The sequence below is a fragment of the Falco peregrinus genome, chromosome 7 (assembly GCF_023634155.1).
Source record: "Falco peregrinus isolate bFalPer1 chromosome 7, bFalPer1.pri, whole genome shotgun sequence".
Lineage (NCBI taxonomy): Eukaryota > Metazoa > Chordata > Aves > Falconiformes > Falconidae > Falco > Falco peregrinus.
Window position 1 is genome coordinate 2,264,466 of NC_073727.1, and position 25,460 is coordinate 2,289,925.

Here is a 25,460-nt window from a genome sequence, read left to right on the forward strand (position 1 = left end):
CAATTGGCTGAAGCACCTCAACAGTTTGCCTGGGATGCTTGGCCCTGTTAACTGCTTGCACAGCCCTCACTCAGCACCACCTGCTTCAGCACTGGAGCAGCTTTATGCTGCTGGCCATAAATTGTGAATTTTTATACCTTTTTGAATGCTTGGGAAAGATTCAAGAAGAATGTAATAGCAGGTTTCTGCACCCCATGTTGGAGTCCTGGGTTACCACGGACTGATGGCCAACAGGGATATATTTTAATGATGCAGTTTGACAGTTGTGATCTGTTTGGGGCTGTTAAATTTGATAATGCAATGCTTTATGTCCTCCTGGACTTATGCCTGAGCATGTGTTGTTTTAACTCATCTGCTCCCCCACCAGCAGAAGCAGTTCAAGGGAAAACTGGAGTGGGACAAATGGTGCTCACTGATGAGCCCCTTCTTGCTTATGAAATATTGCAAATGGGTGCTGGTCACCAGAAACGAGCCTGCAGAGCAACACGGGAATTTGCCAGGCTGGTGTCTGCACTCACTGGACAAAGAGGAGACAGCAGAGCTCAGGCAGAGTGTGCCGTGCGTGCCCCAGCCAAGGGGGCTGAGAGGTTGACTTTTATTGTTTCCCAGCCACTCACTGTCTTTTCCTGCCAAAAACCCGATTTAAAAAAAAAGAAGAAAAAAAAGATCATATTACTATAGTTATTATCTATTTTATATATATCTTATAGATTCATATATATTTCTATATGCACATTTAGATTAGGTACATGTTTATATAATATATAAAAATCTATACAAAATACAGGTTATCTATAATTATATATAGTAATGTATCTTTGTATGACAAATATATATATTTATATAAAAATGTATGTACACACATCCTAGGAAATCCATGTGTGTAGCGTGTCTGCTCTGCTGGATGCCTGAATGCATCTCCTGGGATTACATGTATATAATATAAATACACATATAAGGTTTTGGATTCATATATATATATTTATATTATAGATAAATATATAAGTATATATTTATATCATGTAGAGAAATATAATATATTCCATAAACATGATACACTTTAATACACACACACACACATGTCCAGGAATATTAACCAGGGCTTTCAGTACGTGCAAGACCCAGGGGCAATAAAACCAGCAGCAGACACTTCAGAGGAAGGGCAGACCTGTAAAAATCAGGAAAAATATGAAACGCTGCGACCTTCACCCCTATTTTCACCGTCTGGGCTGCACAACAGCCCAGGGCGGCCAGGACTTTTGGCAGGGCCAGGCCCTCAGGCTGCTCCTGCTCTACCCTTATGCCACAAATTAGGCTCAAGCCCCTGCTCCAAAATGACCTGGGGGGATCCTGGGGACAAGGGCTTGGGTGTGATGGGGATGGGGTCTCTCCCTGCCCTGCCCAATGGGGCTGGGAAAGCTGCTTCACCTTGCAGGAAAAAAACCCTGAAACTTAGCTGGGACATCACCTTCTAGCTTAAGGGAGAAATGGCCATAAAGCATCGGCGTTACTGTTGATATTGTTTGAAGAAAAATAAAGCTTTTTTTCTATTATTCCCTTGTTAGTAAATTAAAAAAATGTTTACACCCTGGCTTCCCAAGCACCTCCTGGCCACGTTTCCCTGGCATTTGCACTGTGTCTTTTCCCCCCATGAACACCCAGATTTCCATTACCTGCTGATCCTGCTCAGCTTGGGCGAGTCAGTTAATTGGCGATAAATGAAGTGGCAGCAAAACAGGCAGAGGATAGAGGGAAAATAAATGTCCTCGGTGGGAAACTTAACAGGGAGAGCTAAGGAAGAAGTAAATGAGAGAGAGATGAAGGGATGATGCTGGGTACCCAGGACCCCGTGCCACTGCCTGCTTGCATACCAGACGTGAGACCACCCGAGAGGCAGCTGTCCCAGCCGAAAACCGCCAGCGCTGAGCCAAAAGTGGGATGGGGAGAAGGGCTACAGTAAGGGGAGGACAGGACCAGCTCTTCTGGCAGCATCTCACATTGGTGTTGGCTTCTTTGTTGATGAAACCAAAGGAATTCATTATTATGGTATTTATTTATTTTACTTATGAGGTGTATTTGTGAGGCACTTTATTTGTGAGACATAAAAAACACGCAGCAGTTTGGGTTTGGTGCCTTTTTCCTATTGTTACTCATTCTTACATTTGCAACGCGGTCCAGCCCGATGTTCCTGGAAGAAACTCACCACCCTGGGTGAGACGGTGACATCAGACACATCGGGAGCAAAAGCTTTTTTTTTATTTGAGCCATTTCAACCTCCTGTTGCTGGTGTTTCTATGGCTACTTAACCTGAAAGGTTGGCTCAGACAGACAGGCTGCCTGCACATCCCTGGTTGGTGTTTTTGGGAGCAGCAGCATCGGCAGGCAGTGTGCATCAGCTTGCATGCATCCTGCGAGAAAAACCTCTCTAGCTCTCTCATTTTAATCTAGCTTATGAGTAATTAAGTTCTTTAAAATAAAGCTGAGGACATGCGCTACACAGCCTTTCCTCTGTCCGTGCCTCCAGCAGAAACCTGCTAAAAGAGCCGGGAGGGATTGCTGGGGGTGGATGGACAGACCTTGTCAGCCCCAATAACTTCCCTCACCTTTGTAAAAAAGATGCCACCAGAGCTCTGGACACTCAGAGTTTTACCAAAATTTGCTGTTTTCAGATCGGTTGATTCTGTTCACTTCCATCCTAAGTGATGCGGTGACCTGACCAACATCATCAGTGCTCAGTCTTGATTTTCCCTTACTTCCCTAAAACTCAGTGAAGGAGGGAGGGTTTTCTCCCAGTTCTTCTGCAGTGAGACAGGGCACTGGAATTAGTTTTATTGCAGGCAGATGAAAAGTTATCCCTGGTTTTTTACCCTGTAAGTTATGCCTGTAATTATCCTGTAAAAGGATGGCTGGAAAAAAGTTGTGCTGGTACTATCTGGAGATCATCTAGCTGGCATTTTCGGCTTGTTGGATGTGGGATGGCAGCAAAGCTGAGCTGTAGGAATGGAGCGCTGGGTTTTAATTAACAGCTCAAGGGCAGCAGTGGTTCTGCTCTGGCATTTAAGGTAACAGCAAGCTCCCATCAGTGTCTGGAGAGAAGGATCATGGCTTTGCTGAAGTCCTGGAGGGAATCCAGGACTTTCCTGCCAGTGGACTGGGGGCAGAAGAAGAATGTCTTCCCCAATGCGGAGAAGGCAGCATGCAGCGAGCTGCTGCACCCAACTGGTGGTGCAAAGTGCAAAGGGATGCTCCTAGGTCAAGTGAATGGGGATATAAAATCCATGGAGCACTTTTAGGTCTTTGCATTTTTGGTTTTTGCTTTAAAGTCGAGAGGCAGAAACGGGCAGATCCAGATAGGACTTGTCTCACCCCAAAAGGAACTAAGCAGCTCATCCTGGGGGTCGCCTAGTTTTTGCCACAGAACCTACAGGGATCTTCAGCCAGGAGAGATGAAGCCCACCCTCCTGTCCCAGGCAAGGCTGCCTGTGTCTCCCACCTCTTGGAACTGGGGTTCAGCAGTACCCTGCCAAGTCCCACAGCTCTCCTCGTGGCAATGGAGCAACAAAAAAAAACTTGTTTGCAGCTTTACTTGGTGTGGGTATAAGGGGCTGCCCAAGCACGTATTGGTTGCTTATTATTGGTGTAAAGTGTTGTGCTGAATGAGTCAATCATATGACACATCTTTCTATATACAAGTATATATATATATATATAAAAGTCCATGTAGAGATGGTGGGAGGGAAGGAGCGCCCCTGCCTCCTAAAAACACAGCGAAGCTGGACATACCAACCCACACCATCGGCAAAGGTGGGCTTGGGCCAACACGTTGTCTGCAGAGCACGGGAAGCATCTCCCTCTGCAGCTGCTGCCGCTGGACGATGCTCTGGTGCGGAGCAGCCTGGGCCTATTGCCCTTTAACTCCCACCAGCCAAGCTGCCGATCCCAACTGATCCCAACGGTTGCCCGATGGTGGTTCCTCTCCCTTGAGCCTGAGCCGGTGCCTGCTCCCTGCACCCTTGGGCCGTGGGATCGGTGCTGTCAGCTCCTGCCCACCGGCAAAAACCCACAGGCTGCTGCTGTTGCTGGGGGTGGTGGTGTATGGCGGGCAGGGGCACAGGCTGTAATGGGGCATCACTGCCTTGGAGGGGGAAGCCCAGGCACAGCTGGAAAGTGCCCTCAAGCAAAAACTTGGGAGAATATTAGAGGGGAGCTGGGGTGAGTTGAGAAGCGACACTCTGCCTTGGCACCTTGGCCCTTGCCAGCATGATGCCCGAAGCGCTGCAGGCACCCGGGGCTGAAGGCCTGTCAGCCAGGGCGGAGCCAGTGAAATTCATGATAAACTTGATAAATCTGAGATACACCAGGCATCTCGCATGGAATTTGGTGCAGTCTTTGCTTCAAGCCCCATTTTTCAAAGTTCCCCCCCTCGATCCCCGGGTGTCGCGACAGAACACAGTCGCGATGTGCCCCCGGCGCTCCCGCGGGGCTGAGGCCCCTCAGGGGAGCCGCGGGGCGAACGACGAGCAGCGGCGGCGAGGAGATGCTTCGCAAGCCCCAAATGGGCAACCCATGCGGCGGCTCCCCGCGCAGCCCCTGCCGGGCCGAGGCCGCTCGCCGGTGGCTACCCCACGCCGGCGGGGCACGGGGGAAAGCGGACCTGCCGGGACCCGGTCTGGGGGACGGGACGGGACCGTGAAGCGGGCGAGAGCGACTCCCGCCACCACCTCAGCGCGGCGGCGCGCGACCCCTCCCGCTTCCGCCGCCGCGCAGGGCCCGCCGGGAAGGTGGCGGGGCTCCGCCCCCGCCGGAGGAGGGAGGAGGAAGGGGGGGGCGGTGGGTCTCCGCGCTGCCGCCCCGCCCCTCCCCGCCCCCCGCCGCCCGCGGTACCGGCAGCGACGAGGTGGGTACGGCGAGACCGCCACCCCCCATCTCCCCCTCCGCCTCCCCTGGGGCGGCCGGAGGGGCCTCTCGCCGCCCCTCCCGCCGCCTGCCGGCCCTCCCGCCGCCTGAGGAGAGGCGGGCCCGCCCTCAGGCCTAACGGCCGCACAGCGCGCCCCAGGCGGCGGTGCCGGCCCAGCCTGTGCCCGGTCCGGCGGCGGGGAGGAGCCGTGCGGGGCGCCCGGCGGGGCGGGCGTGCGGCCCAGCCGGGCGGGGAGAGGAGAGGAGGAGGAGGAGGAGGAGGGTTGGGGGTGGTGAAACCTGGGGCGCGGCGGATCCGCCTCTTTCATTGATGAAATTTAAATTCCTGGGGGTTTGCCTGCCGCCCGCCGGCCCGGGAGGCACCGCTGGGCTGAGGGGCCAGGCGCGGCGGGCGGGCAGCTCCCAGGGGCCGGGGCCGCCGCTCGCTGCCGCCGCGCAGCCGCTCCGCCGGGCCTCGCTCCGCAGGGGCGCGGGGAGGCGGCCCCCAGCCCCGCGCTCCAGCCGCGCCGCGTCTGTACGCGCAAAGTGTGTGTTTTATTAAGCAGCCAAAATGTCGTCCTTTGCGAAAGGTAAGCTTGACGTGCGTTCTAGAATTGTATTTTTTCCCCTTCAGATGTGCGTACGCTCCGCTTGTGTGTGTACGCGCTGCCTTTTTTATGATCCCCCCGTTTTCCCTCTCCCCGGCGCAGCGGTGGGTGCAGGCGCCCCGCCGGCACCCGAGGCGCAGTGTGCCGGGGCTCCCAGCGCGCTCCCGGGGCTCCCACCGCGCTCCCGGGGCTCGGCTGCCGGCCGCACGGGGGAACCGGGGAAACCGGGCGGCTGTAGCGCCGGGGCTTCTCCCCACGGCTGGAGGGATCCAGGCGGGATCTGGAGTCTACAGGGCGATCCTGTAAGCGCAGATCTCCCCTCTCCGCTAAAGCCGTCTGTTGAAGTTGGGGGAGGAAGAGCGCTGAGGTCGAACGTCTTCACTTTTTTTCAGAGTCTTGAGTGTATTTTGGCGTTTTCCGATGCCGGTGGGCTCCCGCCGCTTTCCTTTACTCTCCGCATGTGTGAGCGTATGCGTACGTGGTCTGAGTTTCAGATTCCTTTATTGCAAAACAGGGAACCAGCCCACAAGAGGTCATTTTGGGAAGAAAAACGACTTTGGTGCATTGCCGTGGCAATTTTCTTTCTCTCCTATCCGGTATTCCTAATGGTGCGTGTGTGCTTTTTGTAATGAAATCCGTGTCTGTAGGTTTCCTCAGTGTAAATCCCTGCAGGCCTATCGACAAACGTGATGCTGCCTGTAGGAAGAACACGAATAGGTCTTTCGCTGTGTCAACTTGGACGTTGCAGGCAACCGAGGGCCTTGGCGGGCTTTGGGAAAGCCTGCCGCTCATCCCGTGGAGGATGTGTAGGACTGCACAACACTTGCTGTGTAAATGCATCAGCTGTCTGCAAATGCCCTGTGGCACCTGGGCGAAATGCAGAGAGCTGAAGGAGGGAAGTATTACAGCCATGCTGCTCGGCAGGCTGCTCTGAAAGTTGCCTAGATAATCCCCTTCTTGCTGTGAAAATACTTACAAAAATACATTCAGAATTGTTCTTTTCAAATGGTATTGGCTTACCTCAGCCTTCTGCTGAAGGTAGCCATCTTGCATGCAAGTGATATTGTTTATGAAACTGAAAGCTGAAGAAACCTATGTAAAGATCATAACCAGTTTTTAAAATATTACCAAAGATTTGACGATCCTAAAAGCTTTTAAAAAATTGTCTGTCATTTAAAGTACTCTTATCACGCCGATCATACTAAAACATGTTGCCAGTGTCAAGTGATACTTTTAGCATGAGGATCAGCTGTTCAGACTGAGAAACCCAGCTGTGTCTGACCATAACACCTGAACTCCTGGTGCATGCAGCTGGCAAGAACGGCTTCCTAGGTTGCAAACTTGTGTGTTGGCACAGGCTGACATGCTCATTCGTTCCACTAAGGAGAGAGCGAGCGCAGAGGTTTCACTTCATGTATGCTTCAGTCCAATGTATGTTGACAGATTTTGCCTCTAGTAGTAGGAAAAGAAAAACGTTCCTAAAGGCTGAGTGGGTATGTTCCATTTTAGAAATCAAACGAAGTAATATTTATTAGCGTTGCACATTATAGTATGGGTATTTAAAGAGTGGGTTTTGTGCTCGTCAGGGATAAAAATTGCCTTGAACTTTCCGCGGAGTTGGTGGAAGTTGAGGCATTCAGCCTGTACCCTCAGCACAGAGTTCAAGGATGGAGTGTTTAAAGTTCAGCTGCATGCTTTTAACTTACTGGCTACCCTTCTAGATTTTTATGCAAGTAGTCTGGCTCCAAGGGGACCTGAATAACTTTCTGCTGTAGGTCTTTCTGTATACTTACTGGGATTGTGAAGGTAGCTGCAGTTCATAACCCTTAGCCCAAAAGATTTCCATTTTTTTCATGAGAGAGGGGACTTCTTGCTTGACTTGTCCCATGACTCCCTCCTGTACTGGGTCCTTATGTACCGAGTACCAAGGCAGTGAAGCTGTCTTCTGAGTGAATTAATGAACCAAACTAATAGATCTTAACACATTAACTGCTTTTAATGTGGAATAAGAGGAGGGATGGCCAGAAAGGAAGCACATGGAAGTCCCTGCGTAAGGGTCACTGCTCTTCTGTTCTCATGCAGTTTTCCTGAGGGCTTCTGTCTCTTATTTTGATTCTGATAGTGTACGAAGACTTTTTTATTAATCTGATTTGTCATATTTTGGTTTTTTGTATGTTTGTTATAAAGTTATGTATCATAAACCTGCAAGTACTCTGCCCTATGCTGTAGTTTATGCTGCGAGGGCAGGGGGCACGTTAGCAGTGAAAGCAGAGCACAAAAGCATGCTAGAAATAACAGTGGGGGCAGGAGGGCTTGAGTGAAAATCTCCACGCGTCAGACACCACTGCAAACTCCATTAAAGAGTTGTCCTTTCTCCGCTACTTAAGGAAGTACTTTCAATGGATGACATTAAAGTAAGATATCCTGGGTGGTCATTTTTGCAAAGCAGAGTGTTTTCTGAAACGTAGCTGTTTAGTCATGCGCTTCTGTTCTGTGCTAATTTCCTGCGTGGGCCGGTTCCCCAAGAGTCTTCCACTACCTTATCCCACCCTTTTCTTCCTTCAGATGTGCATTCAAGAATACTGGTCCCATAAAAGTGGACTTAGGCTGGAATCTGAGGCGCTGGTTGCAAAACAGCTTGGAAGAGGCATTTCTTTTTAAAAAATAATTTGGGAGTTTATGGCTGCACAAACCATGGAAATCTCTTCCTGCAATTATCCAACACCCCTGCCTCTCATGTGATTTTTAGAGGCACAATAACTGCTTTTCATTATAGCCTTTGGAAATTTTACTTGCCTGTAGGAAATAACTGCTTTCAGATACATGGTCATGCTGGCCTTTCTACTTCCTCATTGCTGCTAGGGGAACAGGGAAATCAACCTTCACCCGGGCTGTTAAATTTAACAGCAGCTCATGTTAAAGGGCTGCAGTTGTCTTTCTGCTGGTGGTAGGCTGACGTGCATAAATACCAGCTTCTTCCCAAAACCCCCGAGGGGCAGCAACTTGGGAACAACCAGTACAGAGTTTGTTGGTTTGGAGTGGATGCAGTGATGCTGCTGCTGTTGTCTGGCTTTGGGGAGCCTTTAGAGAGTGCTGTAGGTCCCCGACCAGTCCGAATCCTGGTGGACGTCTCTTAAGAGAAATGCTTAAAAGCCTCTGCCTTGCAGTGGCATGTTAAAAGCAGACAATCTTTTGAGTTGTTATTTCCCTTGGCTGCTTAGTAACAGTATCCAAATTCTTAGGTATGCAGAATAGATGCTTTTCCTGCACCAGGCAAACACATGTTTTTATGGACTCCAGCCATGTCCTTCCTTTCCCCAAAATAGTAATAGTGCTAATAGCACTAATAATGCTCTCCTTGAGCAGCCATGCCCTGGCATGTTGAATCTCGATGAGACCGAGTGGTTGCAGCAGTTGTTAAATGGTCGATGTGAAGCCTAAATATTCTGTGTTGCCAGTGCAAGATGCAGCTGACAGCACTGATGGCTTAGGCGGTCTGCGTTTTGGTAAGAAATGTCCCATCTAGCTGGCTGGTCTGTGTGCTTGACACTTGGCGTTTGGAAAAAGCAACAGGTTTGCTTTGCTTCTCTGCGAGGACATTGGTGATCACATGTGTTTAGCATTTGCTCATTAAGTTGTGGAGAATTTATAGTATTATTTAAAAAAAACCCCACAAACTAGGACATTATCATGCATTTACTTTTATGGTGCCTTTTTCTTTTGATTTGTTTGTGATGTTACTTAAATTTCTAAATGCTTTTATCTGGTACATACAAGTCTTTGGGCTGATAGGAGCAAACAAGATTTTCCTACTTCCATGGCAGCCTGGGAAAGTGCCTAGCTGGCGCTGCCTTCCTCAGCCCCGGCGTTTCCACGGCACGAATGAAGGTCTCTGTTGAATACTTGGTATTTGCAGAGTTTCTTCTGAAACACGTTGCATCATATGGGGAGGTTCAGCTGTTTTACAGGCTGATGAACTGTGAGAAATGGCCACTGTTGTTGCTGTAACAGAAGTCCTGTATTACAACATGTTGCAGGGAGGATTGCAAACATATGAAAGTAGCTCCTAGCAGTTGTTTCTCTGGAAGTTTAAACAGTGTTTTGGTATGCATCCACCCAGAATGTGCGAATGATAAGACCGTACGTGTAGCAGTTCGGTAGGGAAGTATTAAGCTGGTATAGACCTCCTCCTTTTTCTGTAGGAGGAGGCGCTTCCTAATGAGAGCTGTCTGTGTTTTTACATATTTGACCTGGAAAGATACGCCTAACAGGCTTTCAACCGTTATCTGCTTTTACTACTAAATGAAGCATTTGATTAAAAAAGAGAACCTATTGTTCACTGTACTGTTCATCTTGAGCTGGCGTTCCCCGTGTTGCACCACACACAGTATGTGCACTGCAGCACTTGCCTTTTTTTTTTTTTTTTTTTTTTTTTTTCCCCTCCCCTACCTGCAAAACAGTGCAGTCAGGAAAATGGCTTCTGTGGGCTTCAAAGCAAGGATTAGATACTGTCACTGAGTCTGAGGCTGTGGAATACTTTGCTTAAAAAAAAAAAATTGTATTAAAATGCACTGCCATTGGCTTTCTTAGACATTCTCAATAGAATAGCCTTTTAGTGCGTGTTCTAAATAAGTAAACTTCAAACGCAGGTTCCTCTTCTAACAGTATTTTCTGGCAGCATTGCTCTGTTCACTTGCAAAGTTTCCTCCTGTCCCTTTTTGCACTAGTATTCAGAGTGTTTCTAAAATCCAGCTATATTTGGCAGTACATCACTCTCTGTGTTAAGAGAAATGATTACTCAAGGGATTTGGCAGAAATTAAATTAACTGAGGTCTTTAGAGAACATACTCAGAATGTCTTTTGAGAACACGCTCCCTTCAAGTGCTTTCTGCTGGAGAATAAAGTCATGTTATCTCCCGTTTCTTCCTGCGATGTGGACTTTACTGTGTAGAACATTTGTGTATTTACTCTTTTTCACATTTATGGAGCTTATCACTTTCAAAAGCAAAACAAATGCTGAAGTGATAGACAGACTAATTTTCTAGGTTGCTTAGTAACTGAAATGCATGCTGTAGTGTGAAAATACTCATGTGATAAAGTAAGGGAATATTTACTGGAACAAACTAAAAATTGTGTGAAAAAGCACTGTATAAATAATGAAAACATATGTTTTTATTTGCTTGTGTGAACAGAAGGATACCCTCAATCACAATGTTCTACATAAAAGAAATTTTTTAGTGAGAAGCTTTTTCACACTTCTACTTGCTAAAGTATGTTGATGCGGTAGGATATGAATTCTTCGGCCCTCTAGCAAAAAAGCATCCTGCTGTGGATTTTTGGACACTTCTTGAGATGTATCGTTGGTTTGGGGTTTTTTGAGTTTTGAGAGAAGGGTAGTTGTGCTTTGGCCCCAGTTTAAGGTCTCTTCTCCCAAGTCACCAAGAATAAAAACTTAAGGTTCCTGGAGTGCTAGCACAGTAATAAAATGAGACTAGATTATAGGAGTTTATTAGTTTTTAGAAGAAAATTGAAGACTATTTGTAGTCTAAATAAGCTAGGTTTCTTCTTTTTCCTTTAACCCCTGTGTTTATTTTTATTTAAGATTTCAGCAAAGCAATGTCTCAAGCTGGCTCGTCACAGTTTCAGGAAGTCATTCGACAAGAGCTGGAGTATTCAATGAAAGTAGAACTTGATAAGATACTTGCAACTGCAACTTCAAATGAGCTAGAGGTAAGGAGCATGATGTTTGACTCGATCAGAGCATGAGAAGTTAGATGCAGGAAACTGAGGCAAATACTATACAGGGAAACAAATCACAGAATACCATGATCTTTATTTTTAGGATGTGCTCTGATCCTGTGTGGAAGAGTAGCCTGGATACAATGTCAGTAGGAGACTTTCAGTTCCATATAAACTGGGTGACAAGAGTTATTATGAAGTGTTTAATCATCTTTAGTTATTAAAGGTTTTATGTAATCTTTAATGGATTACAGAAGGGGAGGGTAAAGCTGTTACCATAAAGACTGGGCCAAATTCTGATGGTTGTGGTTTTGACTATAAAGACTTGTCTTTTAGGTATCCGAGTTGGTTTTGCACCTTTGAGCTTTTAGTGGAAATGGGCTTTTGGTGCCTTTTAGAATTTTACTTAAATTTTAGCGTGTCAGTGCTGATAAAATTACTCTTGTGAATAGACTGTACATCAAGTCTGTAGAAATGTGTCTGTGATTGAATAGGCATGCATTAAATGTCAGCCTTAACTAATGCATTTCTTCTTGGTAGCACACTAAAAAGGACCTGGAAGGATTTAAGAAGCTATTTCATAGATTCCTGCAAGAAAAGGGACCATCTGTGGACTGGGGGAAGATTCAGAGACCTCCAGAAGATTCGGTAAGTTCCAATGAAGCGACAGCTTGGAAGGAACATAGAACTGATAATTGCTGCTTGTAGTAAATGATGTAGTTGCCCACAGAATGGATATCTGTGCCATGGTTTCATAAAATCACGTAGGACAGCACTTTGGGTTCTAACTGGAAAAAAATTATTTATTGACACATATGTTGTAGTGTTCCTCAGCATTGTGTCAGGTTCTTAACATATGTGTCAGGTTCTTTGGTGGTGTTTTGTTAGCTGCCTTTGAGCAGGGCAGCAAAGTGGGACAGATTCCATCTTACCATTTGGTACCTTCTCTGGAGTCCACGGTAGCTTGTGTTAGAGGGGAGGGAGGGCCCTTGTTGTTCCCATTTCCCTCCTGCCTGTGAAAGAAGGTTGCGTGTCTCAGATGAGACTGTTTTCCGCAATCCGTTCCGCTGAATAATTTGAAATGGACATATGGCAAGTGGGCTGTGTTGCATAGCTCATTTAGCAACTTCTGTAACCTGCAGCAGCTCAGTAAAAACGAGGGATCTGAGTAGTTGACTGAGGGGGGGCTGAGGGGGCGTAATTTTCATCTAATGTCATCTATGTTGTTGTAACTTATAACCTGCCACTTGAGCTGCTGCTGAAAAAGCGCTGAATATTTTTTTCAGCACTGTTTAGTACTGAAATAAATACTTGCTATTAAACCTAACCTCATTCTATTGATTCATCTGTGGCCTTAGGCTGTCTTTTGACTCTTGTGTATCTAACGGTGTAGTTGTGGTACGAATTCTTGCATTTCCCAGTGTAGTGATCTTGGCATATTGCAGGACTTCTGTGTCCTCACACGTTTGTGGTTCCTGTTAGCCTCTCTGTGGTGATTCAATCGAGGCTCTGTTTCCAACTGAAAGGCAGGCTGTCCAGTTACTTCCAGAACAGATGCAGTGCTGCTCTCTAAAGCGTTGGAAGAATGATGCTGTTTTAGAGCAAGTCTAGGGTTTTTCCAAGGTTGAGTGTTTTCTTTTAACTTCAAAAACATGTGATGTCTCTCTCTTCTGTACTGTAACACTGAATGAAGTGTTGCTTTGGGGATAAAAATCTACCTTCAGTAAAGAGGCCGGGGGAGAAACTGGAGTTCTAGATAACATGACTTATAAGGAAGGCTGAAGAAAAGGGGATTGCTTTTAGTCTAGAGGGGGTGAGACTCTGGGGAGTGATAAGCCTGTTAAATATGTAAAAAGGTAGTTGGAACAATGAAAGAAATAACCTGTTCCCTGTGTCAAGATAAAGCCTGGGATTAAATGACAGCAATTTGATGCGACTGAATGGGCTGCTTTGTGGAGAGGGAGAGCTATTGTCTATTTTTAAAGTTTTGCACGCCTGCAATGGAAAAACTTTCAAGTTCTGTAAAGGACTGAAAATTACCAGGTAGGACATCAGGAGCAAATGTCAAATGGGAGGATTATGGTAAGACACTGAAAGAGACCGATGGGAGATTCCCAGGCATGGCAGGGTGCTTAAAAGAGAACTTTGACAAAGGTCTAACTTAAGGTCACAGAGGGTGGGAAGGGGTGGGCAAGATCAGAATGAGTATCGCTCGGCTTCCTTATGGCCCTGCCTGCCTGGTTCTTGAATGTGCCCCTTAGCCATGTTGCAGCTTTTACAGAGAGAGAGAAAGTGAGAATCCTGCAAAATCAAGTCCCTTTGGGTCAGGTGAGATGCATGCATCATTTTAAATGAAATTTTGCTTCCTAGCATGAACTCCAAATAAATAATCGCACTTGGTAAATGTCACAAAAGCAAGCTAGGGAAAAATAACCACAAACTAACTTCCTTCCATGCCTTCTTTACTTCATAGTAAGTATCTCTTTCTTTAGGATTACTTGGATGATACTTAAGGCTTCCTTATCTGACCAGAGGTGGGTTGAGGATGCTCAAAAACTGAGAGCAAGCTCAACTTCATTTTTCTTTTCTTTTTTTTCCTTACCATAAGAGTTCCATCTCCCTACCCTTCTCAAACACTGCTTGTATTCATCCTGCTTCCACCTCCTTTAATATGTCAGTCATGTAGAGGACGTACTGTGGAAAGCGAAATGTGTCTTACATGAAACCCTTTTCAAGTGACCTGCAGGGCAACTTCTCCCAAATTATTCTTTGCTGAGGGGTATGACTTGTGGAATTACTAGATATAAGTTGATGTCCTGAAGACCAGAATTACTAGTCTAGCTAGTATAGGTGAAAACAGTATGAGCTTTTAGAGGGTTGTAAGAGTGATCATTTTAGAAGAGCTTCAGAATAAAGACTGCAGTACTGAGTTCTTTGGGACAAGTATCCATCTGTGAGTATACACAGATTGAGTGCTTCAGTTCTAGTTGGGTTTTTTTTCCTAGCTATAAAACCTCACAGTGCACTCCCCTCCTGGTCTTGTTAGACCAGCACAGAGGTTGGTACACACAAGACTTGTTGGGAAAGTTGGTAATCTTGGAACTGATTTATAACTGCCTGTATGGACGACCTTGTTTTACGAGGAGGTGGTGATGGAGGTGGGGTGCTCAGCTGCTTTTGAGAATCCCACACTACAAGGATCATAGCCTAGAAAACATTGACTTCCTCTCCCCGGTGTGAATTTATTTGCCTGTGATTGTTTTGGAGAATTGGTTTGCTGCTTGATCAGTCCAAAGCACTGAGAATTCTGGCAAGTGTAATCTTCAGCTGGTACCTAGCAGAGTTCAAAGGATCTGTCTAGGTATATATGTGTGTGTGTATGTATATACATACAGACATATGTGTGTGTGTATGTATCTATAAATAAAATAAAAACACTCAAATGTGCCAAAGCGTGGGGTCGTTGAGGTGGTTTGGTTTTTTTTATTAACAGCTTAACAAAGTTCATTAATAGTTTATTGCATTTATAGGCTTTGTCTTTTAATTTTCTATTTTACGTAAGCTACTTCTGACTTTCAGATTAGGTTGGAAAGGTGTTTCAGGCTTTTGCCCAGTGCCATGGGAGTGTGCTATGCAGGAACAGAATTTCTGATCAGACTTCTTTGGGTCTTCTAACGTGTTATCCGCTGTACTTGTTCTTTGAATGTAACTTTCTGTTCTTCCCTGAAGCATTTACTGACAAGTAAAGGCTCCTGTGAGTACACTGAAACAGAAATTATTGTTCTGTAATACTCCTTCATTTTTCTCTCCAATGGGAGATGTCATCACTGACCTCCGTGTTTTCAGTGCAACAGCTAATACCAATGGCCAACAACTTGTAAGCTCCAGACTCCAATATCAGAAGATTGAACCCATTTCGTGCCGTATTGGTAAACCTCTGTCTTGTTTTTTCCTTCCTGATGCTTTGCTTCCATACGTCCAAAGGCTTACAGCGATACCTAGCATAGTTAGGACCGTTACGGTTACAGTTTTCAGAGAAGGTATACTTAGTCAGAGTGCCGGTTAACAAAGAGAAGTGGTAAAGCATGTAGACATGGCAAGTGTAATTTAACCCTGTTGATGTAGATTGCAGTGATCTGTTTGTTTGAATTGGAAGCAATAGCAACACCCTGCTGGGAGGCCTCAGAGAGAACCAAAGTGATCGAGTTAACCTCGGAACAGCAATACAAAACCTCATCTAGGAAGTGAAGAGAGCATCCAAAACAACGCGAGTTGTGAGAGGAGCTTGCTTGTTGGAAGGTTTTTTCCCCCAGTGGCCTGATTCTTGTCTGCAGCTCAGGTTGTCATCGCAGTGAACTGCATCGTGAAGGAAAGAAATGAATGTCACACTCTTCCTCAAGAGCAAAATGTCTTCCTAACCTTCAACTCCGGAAACAGCTTTTCAGGGTTCACTTGGTGCCGTTTCTAAAACCGTCCGTTGGTGCTGAGTCTTTCCTTGTTGTTCTGTAAGTACAAACTGACTAATATGGGTGTATTCCCTCCCAGTCTACCCACGATGACAGCCCTGATGCTCACTTTGTCTGTCTCTGACAAACGCTTGCAAACCTCCTTGCAGTAGGAGTATGCTTCTGAAATCTGTTAGTCAAACTCCCAACGTTGCCTCATGCAAACTGTTCTGAAAAGTCACTTCTGTGACATTGTCTGCAAAACCAGAAGCAGTGAGATATGTCATCTCCAGAAGAATTCCAAACGACAGTTTTGAGATGTGTCTCAAATGAGTAACGCTGTAGTCATGCATCTGTAAGGCACATCACCCCTGCCTGTTTCTGTTCCTGAAGTATTTCCCCATCAGCACGCACTTGTCAAGTCCACTGCTCCAAACCCTTAGAGCGAGGTTTGATTTTTATTACTGCGGAGCACTTCTTAACGCTGGTGTGTACGCTCATAGGTGATGAGGCGATTCTGGATATTAGTGCCTACACGTGACTGGAACTGCTAGACGGTAGCGCTGGCATCCAGCAGTCCTGATGCTGCAACAATCCTGCTCAGATTTGAGATCTTGACATGTGTTATTCTCTGAATGAAGGACCCTTCAAGACCCAGGGCTTCGTTGCCAAGTTGTCATTTCCAGTGCCTCTGCCAGAAAAACCTGAAATATTTAGCAAGGCTGAGTTACAAGTTTTGTGTTGTAGCTGAACATCCACTGGACAAAGTCCTCGATGGAGGGCCTGGATGGAACCATTTAACTTCATCAGGATTTCACTCTGAGCTTTCTGCATAAGCTAGTTTCAGGCATGATAGTGAAGGCATGAAAAGGTAGTTGGCACTTCAGCAGAAGCAACTGATTTTGAGGCAGCCTGGCCCTGACTGAGTGGCAGACTGTTGTCTTTTTGGAGAGCCGTATTTTGAGTGATGCAAGAAGAACGCAGCGAGACTTGAAAGTTGAAATCATTTTTTGGCTGTTCAGACTGTCTGAACATTGTGGGTGTGACTCGCATCTGGCCCAGCTGAAGCTCAAACCTGAATGTTTTAAATCTGTTTGCAGTCTAATACAGAGCGTTACTGACCTTGGAGTGGATGGGAAGCAGTAAATCTCTTGAATACATCTCTGTAGATCCTGCTGGTAGTGAATTGTTCATTAAGCTTTCTGATGTACCTTCAGCACGTTAAAATCAGTGTTTATCACCTCTTTGTTAATGAGAAGAATGGTGGTTGTTCAAGGTGCCTGCCCAGCCTGAACACAATCTCTATTGCTGACAAAACACAGCAAGATTCTGCTTTTTGCACGGTTCTGTTCCTGAAATGTTCTAGGAACTTCAGAAGTTCCTGCGTATGTCCTGTGTGAAATGGCAGTGATTGCGCTATTGCCTGAGCCATGCTAACTGCACATGGAGCGATCTTATCTTTAAATATATACCGTAAGCTTTCCGGATCCTGTAAGGCAGAATTTCCCTAATGTGAGGGATCTGCTCTAATCTACTGCCTGTGGCATACCGGAATGCTGGAGTTGCGCAAACTCTGCTCTCTACCCCCGCACATCTGAGTAAGAAATATGACTCTTGTTCCAGTGTAGTGTGAATTTCCATTTGAACCTCAGCCTGACTTGCCCAAAGCAAACACATTTCTGGAAACTACTCTGTACGTATTTGTTTTTGGAAATCAGCTGTGGATCTTACACACCCCTTATCTGAACGAAAATCATTTTCCTGCTGCTAGAATACACACAGCACTGAAACACCAAGGCTTTTCTTGAAAAGAAAATCTCTAGAAGGACAGGCTAAAGGATAACTGTATTGATTTTGCTCTAACAGTTTTCACATGACTCTTGCATTGTTACCTTTGTTTCTTTGATTTGGGTGCTCTGGATGAGGGGACAAGCAATGCCTAATGCAAGGCATGCTGTCATTACAAACCTGATTTTGCTCTCCATCACTAGCCCCTAGTGCAGCCCATGCTCTGTTTGCAAACCTGTAGGGTGTAGCTGTCAGCAAGGTGGAAGACTTCTGCAAGGCTTAATGTGAGCTGGATGAACACATCCTGAAAATCGTGGGATAAGAACTAGGAGCTTTCTTCCACTTTGTAGCACATTATTGGGAGAGAGGAATTACTAAATTGGACTAGTAGTTGGAATAAAAATTGGTTTAGACTGAGCCAAAGAACCAACCTTTTGCCAAGAATGTTGCCTCTGATAACCTCAGAGCAAAATATATATACATTAAAAAATAATAATCTGCTGCAAGTTTAAGCTGCTTAGGGGGGGAAAAAGTTTCGTGTCCTGCATGCAGGGCCTGTGTCCTTAAACTGGGGCCTGACTGAAGGAGGTCACCTTACTGGGGAGGAGCGCTGGGTGGCTCACAAGGAGACCCCCTCTCCTTCAGCAGGGTGAGAGGAGAGAGTCGTGGTAAGTGATGTAACTGGCCTGACTCCTTCGTTAACCGCCTTCACCATTGAGTCAGTTCCCCCTGCCTGGAGGAGCAGAGACAGCTCTTCGTCTGGATGGAGCCGATTGTGACTGGTGTCACAAAGTCTATAGAAATTCTCAAGAAAAGAGGTTATTGTAGTAACAAATTCAGTTATTTGTATTGTAACAAATCGGATTACTGTAGACTCAGTTCTGCAAATGTTCTTTAGTGTCATAAATCACATAAATAAGCGTGGGTGCTATTGCCAAATCTTGAGTTTTGAAGATTTGTAAGAGAAAGCAATTCCCTTCCAAATATCTGACTGCTGGGGTTTTTTGTTTGTTTTTACAGATCCAGCCCTATGAGAAGATAAAGGCCAGAGGGCTGCCCGATAACATCGCTTCTGTCTTGAACAAGCTGGTTGTTGTGAAACTAAATGGTGGCTTGGGCACAAGCATGGGTTGTAAAGGCCCCAAAAGTCTTATCGGGGTGCGGAACGAGAACACCTTCTTGGATCTGACGGTTCAGCAGATTGAGGTAACTTCTGATGGGCTTTTCTTTCTATGCTGGAGGAAGCACCCTGAGCCTCTCCTGTGTGACCCTTTCGGAGACATCACAGTGGAGACTTGCCAAAAGGAAGAAGAGAGGGAAGGCAGGTCTGGAGTGGAGAATTTGGAAAGAATAGGCATGAAAGGGTTGAAGCAATTGGTGGTCCACTCCACACGTTAGCACAAGTGTAATCCAGCCTGTGCACACCAACCCGGACGGTGGTGATGGTGTCCAGAAACACGAGCAATCAAATCGGAGCTGGCATGGCACGGCTAACTCCTGGGCTCGTCTCTGAACTCCTCCAGCTGCAAGTTTAAGTTTAGATTTTTAAAAGCTTTTTTAACGTGCATTAGAACAAAGTCCTTCCGAGCAGCTCCAAGCTCCTTGTCAAATTAAAACTCATGCTGGAAGTGATTGCTGGCATTTTTGCTGAAGAAAAAAAAGTAAAATAAAATAACAGCTGCTGGTGTTGAGAGAGGACATTTCAGCTGATGTTTTTAATGCAGAATATTTCTCTTACAGCATATAATTAAGATGGTCATCAGAGTAGGAAATTGGGTGTGCCTGTTCCAGAGTTTCTGGAGCTCCAACAATTTTTGCCTCAGTGTGGGGGCTGTTTGGAGTGACTCTGCCCTATCTGTTAGACAGTTCTATAGCAGACTGAAATTTCTATCCACCTAATGCAGTCCTAATCCTTTGGTGTTGCGGGCGCTTTCTCAGAAGTGTCACTGTGGAAGTCTCAAACTCCACCAGAGGGTAACAATCCCAGACACTCCACAGTGGATGAGGATGATCTGATGCACAAAGCTTAGAACTCACTGAAATATCTTTTGATTTCTGCACTCGATTTGTCGTGGAATGCCATCGTGTTTTCTGATTTTTGCCTGTGCTCTGCTGTGCACATGGGCTTTTGTGTATTTCAGCTCCATTCTATAGATTCTCGAATTATTAACGTGGTGACATGTCATTTGTTATGTATTCCTGGGACTATAGTCCATTTCACAGCCTGCCAAGGCGGCTCGAAAGTGCTTACCAGAGAAGGTTTTCAAACTTCACCCTGACAGCCTTCAGTAATTTGAAGGAAAACATGCCTTTTGGCATCAACAGTAGGCTAAAATTTAAAATAATTATTTTGTGGTGTCATGCTTTTCAAATTTTCAGTCTTGATGCAGATTTAATAATGATTAATTATACATTAATTAATGTGGACCGTATCTTTACTACTTACAGGGATTTTTTTTCCTCTACCTATTTATTATCTTTTCTCTCAACATAAGCACATCTCTCTTCTATCTCAGCATTTATTATTTCCAGTCATTTTTATCTAATGTCTTTCTCCCAGATCTTTAGGTGTTGGGAGTTAAAGCTAATAATACATGCTGAATTTACCATTTCTTTCCCATCTCAGCATTTAAACAAATCCTACAACACCGATGTTCCTCTTGTTCTCATGAATTCTTTCAACACTGATGATGACACAAAGAAAATCTTGCAGAAATACAGTCACAGCCGTGTGAAGATATATACTTTTAATCAAAGCAGGTATCAAGCCACTTCTCCACTTGGGGTGAAAGGAAAAACTAGCTTGCATTTCTCCATATTCCAGTGCTGTGAGGTTTTAGTTGGAGACACTGAGGTAGCAACAGTGTCTTCTGTACCCATGTTCAGTCTCTGTTTTGGGGCTCTTTGAAAGACCGAAACATCAAGGTGTTAAGCAGGGTCAAGGGCAATGTATTAGAACTGGGGAGAGGGGGGCGTGTGGGATGCAGTTTCTAAGAAATGTGTGAATAATGGTGTGCTGGGTGCTGGCCACTTCATTCCTGAACTTGCCTTTGGGGTCCCTGGGCTCGGGAGGGCGGGAGAACGTGGGCTTCCTTACCAAGAACAGACTGAGTGGTTCATGATGTCCGAGGCACGCTTGGCATGCTCCGAACCTGCCTGTCCGAGGAAAGCTGGTTTACAGCATGGTCCGAGAGCTATGGCTGTACATCCTTCACTGAGAGATTGCATGCTGTAGCTTCCCAGCAGTAGCTCAGTATGTAGATGGGTCTTTCAATTCAGGGAATTTATGCCCGTCTAGAAGGCATTACTTCCAAAAGCTGTGTGAAAAAGCACGTGCAGTTGCACCTTTACTATTGTATTGTGTTTTTCTTTTTGCTAGTCCAGCACTAGTGAGGACTTAACACAACCCATTGTCTTCCCAGGTATCCTAGGATTAACAAGGAAACTCTGCTTCCGATAGCCAAGGACGTGTCTTACTCAGGAGAGAATACGGAGTGCTGGTACCCCCCCGGGCCATGGAGATATCTATGCCAGTTTCTATAACTCTGGTCTGCTGGATAACCTTATCGGAGAGGGGAAGGAGTACATTTTCGTGTCCAATATAGATAACTTGGGTGCCACTGTGGACCTTTACATTCTTAACCACCTTATGAACCCTCCCAATGGAAAACGCTGTGAATTTGTCATGGAAGTCACCAACAAAACGAGGGCGGATGTGAAGGTAAAGAGGGAGACAGTTGTGTGAGTCTGTCTGAATGTCTGGCGTGCTGGTGGGGATCTCGGCTTCTTGTATGTCTGAATTCAAGCATGGAGGAGAGACTTTAAATCTTCCCATAGCTATTTAAGGCACCTTTTAACATATCAGCTGTGATCTAATCAGAGATGCACAAAATCAGTGAGTTTCTGAAGTTCTGATTCATGGAACAAACTGGATCTAGGTTCTGGGCAACCGCAGAGGACAGCCTGGGCTTGACTGATGCCTGAAAACACCAGTGATTTCCGCAGGGTGCGGGTCACAGCCCCCATAGCTCCTCCAGCCTGTCACAGAGGAGTTTGAGGATAGCAGAAGCAGAGCACTGCGGGCTGGGATGCAGCGATTGTGTATCTGCTGCCTGAACACTGCGCAGGCTGCTTGCCGCGCTGCCGAGGTGTGCGCTGCCCGCGGCGCTTGGCACGGCTGCCACCCTGCTCCTGCCCCACCCGCCCCCCTTCGTTCAAAGTCCAGGTCTGACAGCTTGTCAGGTATTTATGGCACTTACCAAATACTTCTGGCATGCAGTGATTTGTGCCGTAACTGTACTTTGCCTCTGCTCTTTTAAATGTGAGGATGGGGAGGAGACACCATTTTTCTCTGTATTCATTAGATATTAAGGTCTTACAAAGCCACCAAAATGCACGGTGGGAATACAGTTCAGGTTACTGAAGTACTGCTTGTTTCTCCTGTAAGTGCCACAAGTACAAAACTATAAGATTTAATTTAGATTTTTCTCTGTAACCTAGCAAAGTACTGCTGAAGGTGATTTTTGACCACAGCAGCACTTGCAAAAGAGTCTCAACTTTCATTAAAAGAATTAACTGTCTTAGAGTACTGAAACACGATCGTTCAACGGTTCTGACTGTACTGCAAACATGCTCTATAATTAGTAACCTGGTAGCTGAACACAAGCAACGTGTTTTCACTGCGGTTCAACTTTAAATGCCAACAAAACAGCGCGTCCGGGTGAGGGAGGGTTTCTCTGGCATTTCATGAACAGGACTTAAAACTGCTGCTTTCGACCCTTGCAGGGTGGCACGCTTACACAATATGAAAACAAGCTGAGGCTCGTGGAGATAGCTCAGGTCCCAAAAGCACACGTGGATGAATTCAAGTCTGTGTCAAAATTCAAAATATTCAACACCAATAACTTGTGGATTGCTCTGTCTGCAATTAAAAGGCTGCAAGAGAAAAACGCTATCGATATGGAGATCATCGTTAACCCAAAGGTAATCAGCTAGGAAGGTTTTAGAGGAAACGGACTCAAAAGAGCGTTTGTTTCTAGGTAACTAGACAGGGACTGCTGCCTTCAAAAAGGAGCCAGCCTGTCTGTAAATGCAGAGCGCTGACTTACGCTCTAGTTCGGAGCGCCCTTACCTGCTGGTTGTGTTCATGTTGAGTTTTCTCTTCCAGACTCTGGATGGAGGCTTGAATGTTATCCAGTTGGAGACGGCAGTTGGTGCTGCTATTAAGAGTTTTGAGAACTCTCTGGGGATAAACGTACCTCGTAGTCGTTTTCTGCCTGTTAAGACGACGTCGGATCTCTTGCTTGTGATGTCCAATTTGTATAGCCTTAATGCTGGATCTCTAACCATGAGCGAGAAGCGTGAATTTCCAACAGTGCCTCTTGTGAAACTGGGAAGTTCTTTCACAAAGGTAAACTCCTATAATTATAGTTTGGTTTTACCTCTTTGAATAAAAAAGCAGTCCATAGCAATAAATAAGTTAAAGTGAGGTTTATCTGCCTCTGCCCATCTGGGAATTCCCTTTTGCTCCCAGTAAATAACTACTAGGCTGTTAGAATAAAACTACGTAATGTGCATGATGTCATACTGCTGTTGGGTGCTCTTTTACCCCGTTGCTTGAGGAAACAGCAGGTGAATGGGGTTGTGTGCGTGCTCTGGAGCTCACCCAGCTTTGGCAGGATACTGCCCTTACTGCTTCTCGTAGTTACTGCTGAAAGAAATGACAATGCCACATTGCTTTCAAAGTAGCAACTCGTATTAAGTCAGATGTAGCTTCCTGAAAGGTCCCTGAAAGGAGTTTTCAGGAAGCTCCCACACTTGTCTTTAATCCACAGGTGGATTTTAAACTGTCTCTATTCTTTCCTCTCTCCAAAAGGTTCAAGATTACCTGCGGAGGTTTGAAAGTATTCCAGATATGCTGGAGCTGGATCATCTCACTGTTTCAGGTGATGTTACATTTGGGAAGAATGTTTCATTAAAGGTGAGTGTGTAATTAGGATGCTCCTGCAGTAAACATGACCGATCTCTGCTCCCTGGTAACGGATGCTCCCCGAGCTCCTGGAGGCACTCCTAGGGATTTAGCCGGCCCCAGGGTCGTGGGGGCCAAGGCTGAGGAGCGACCCTTCCGAAGGAGCGCTGGGTGTTCCTGCGGTAGCTGCCTCTGTACGGTCCCAGGGAGAGATGAGGTTTCTCTGCGAGCCTTGCGAACACCACAGACCACACGGCGCTGTTCAGAACAACGCTTACACCCCCATCCTTCAGCTGTACAGCACCTGCCACCTCCCCTCCCAGGCCGGCCTTGCAGCCACAAGCCCCTTCCCGTCAGCTGGGGGTCCTCGATTTATTAGTAAATGCTGAGGCTGAGCAAGTTAGCTTCTCTCCAGTTCTTACTTGAGCTCAAGAACAACATTTTCGTGGCCCTGTTAATAGTCGAGGGCAGGTAGCTGCTCACACGGATCAGTGCCAGGGTGGCTGCAGCAGCCAGGCTTACGCACAGCTCTCTGTGCCCAGCTGCGATGGCGAGCTGTGCCACGCTGTGCCACGCCGGTGCAGGGAACATTTTCCCACCTTTAAAAGCAAGCAGACACTGTAAGAATGCTTACAGCAAGTGTGTGTCTTCGCATAAGGCATCAGCTCTGCTTGTAAACTGATAGTATCTACTATGCTGGTGATTATACTGTTTCCAGTATTGCTTGTTTAAAACCTTTGTTGTGGGGGGAAAAAAGAAGTCTATGCAGAAACAATGCAACTAAACGCATCCAGGATCCGGCTCCGTTACAGCTGACACCGAACTGGTCCTCCAGACAACGCTGCTCTCCCTCATCCCAAGTCAGCAGGTCATAGAAAGTCTCTCAACACTTGTTTTCTTTCCTGTAACTCCAGGGAACAGTTATCATCATTGCAAATCACGGTGACAGGATCGACATCCCAGCTGGAGCTCTACTAGAGAACAAAATCGTGTCCGGCAACCTTCGGATCCTGGACCACTGAGTCGGCGTGAGGGCACGGTCAGTGCTGTAGGCGGCTGTGCTACCCCAGCCCCGTAATGGAAGACCCTTTTAAGCATTAGAAATATAAGTACACAGAGGGGCCTATGCTTCGTCATCTTCACAGTACCCTGCAGTATTAATTTAAAAATTAATTTCTCTTGCTTATCTTGTTAAGCAGACACATAGCGCAATGGATGTGCGTAAGTAATGCTTCAGTCCTTAAAGAGATTCTGTAACTCAGTTAATATAACCTTGAAGTGCAATACTGTTTGTCTTGCGGTAAGATGGACAGATCTTCTTTGATAAGAAGTTAAGAGGCTTGCCTCTAACATTTAGTAGTTTTGAATTGCTTGTAACTGCAGAAATAAAGCTGTGAAGCAATACATGCGGGACAGCACGGTTAGCTACTCATGTGGCTTTTTATGAAGGCACAGTTGAAAACCAAAAGTTTCATTACTGCTAAATGGGCTGTTAAAACCCCTGTATTTCATGTGCTCACAACTCTCCCGATCTATAGCCCTCGTGAACCCCCCTGGACTACAGTGGGATGGCCTGTCCCAGTTGTACATCAAGACACTGGGGTAAGGCTGCCAGTACCTCCATTTCCATATTGTGAGAGCGGGAATCGTTGGTGTTCCAAACTCGCCCAAAGAATCTAATACTTGAGAAAAATGCCTCAGTATCCACGTGTGGTGTTTGCTTTTTCACATCCCATTTAAGACTGGATCTCCTGTTAATATCTTAATCCTTGATCTGCCCCCTTTTTTCAATAAATGGATCACGTTGACTACACCCGTGTTCATATTGTTACAGCCATGTATGTTAATTTATCTTCTCCTGAGTAATTTCTAAATTTGTACAGGAATCGAAATCCCTGTCCTGATCACTATTGATTTCTTAATGTTTTTCTTGTATTTACATGCAGACAACTTTATTTTATAAGCTTAGTATAACACTGGTATGTATCATTAAAGAAGTTGGTCTTTAAAAACAAC

General features: G+C 45.9%; 1 protein-coding gene across 1 annotated transcript; it reads left to right on the forward strand.

Annotated features, from left to right (window-relative positions):
* The first annotated feature begins 5,215 nt into the window (after positions 1-5,215).
* UGP2 (UDP-glucose pyrophosphorylase 2) lies at positions 5,216-25,459 on the forward strand. Its single transcript, XM_055809634.1, is given in 11 exon segments — positions 5,216-5,486; positions 11,107-11,234; positions 11,784-11,891; positions 18,497-18,682; positions 20,103-20,236; positions 20,899-20,980; positions 20,982-21,197; positions 22,262-22,459; positions 22,644-22,886; positions 23,352-23,456; positions 24,359-25,459. Coding segments are annotated over 11 exon segments (1,527 nt in total). The 5' UTR covers positions 5,216-5,467; the 3' UTR covers positions 24,467-25,459.
* The last annotated feature ends 1 nt before the right edge of the window (position 25,460 follows it).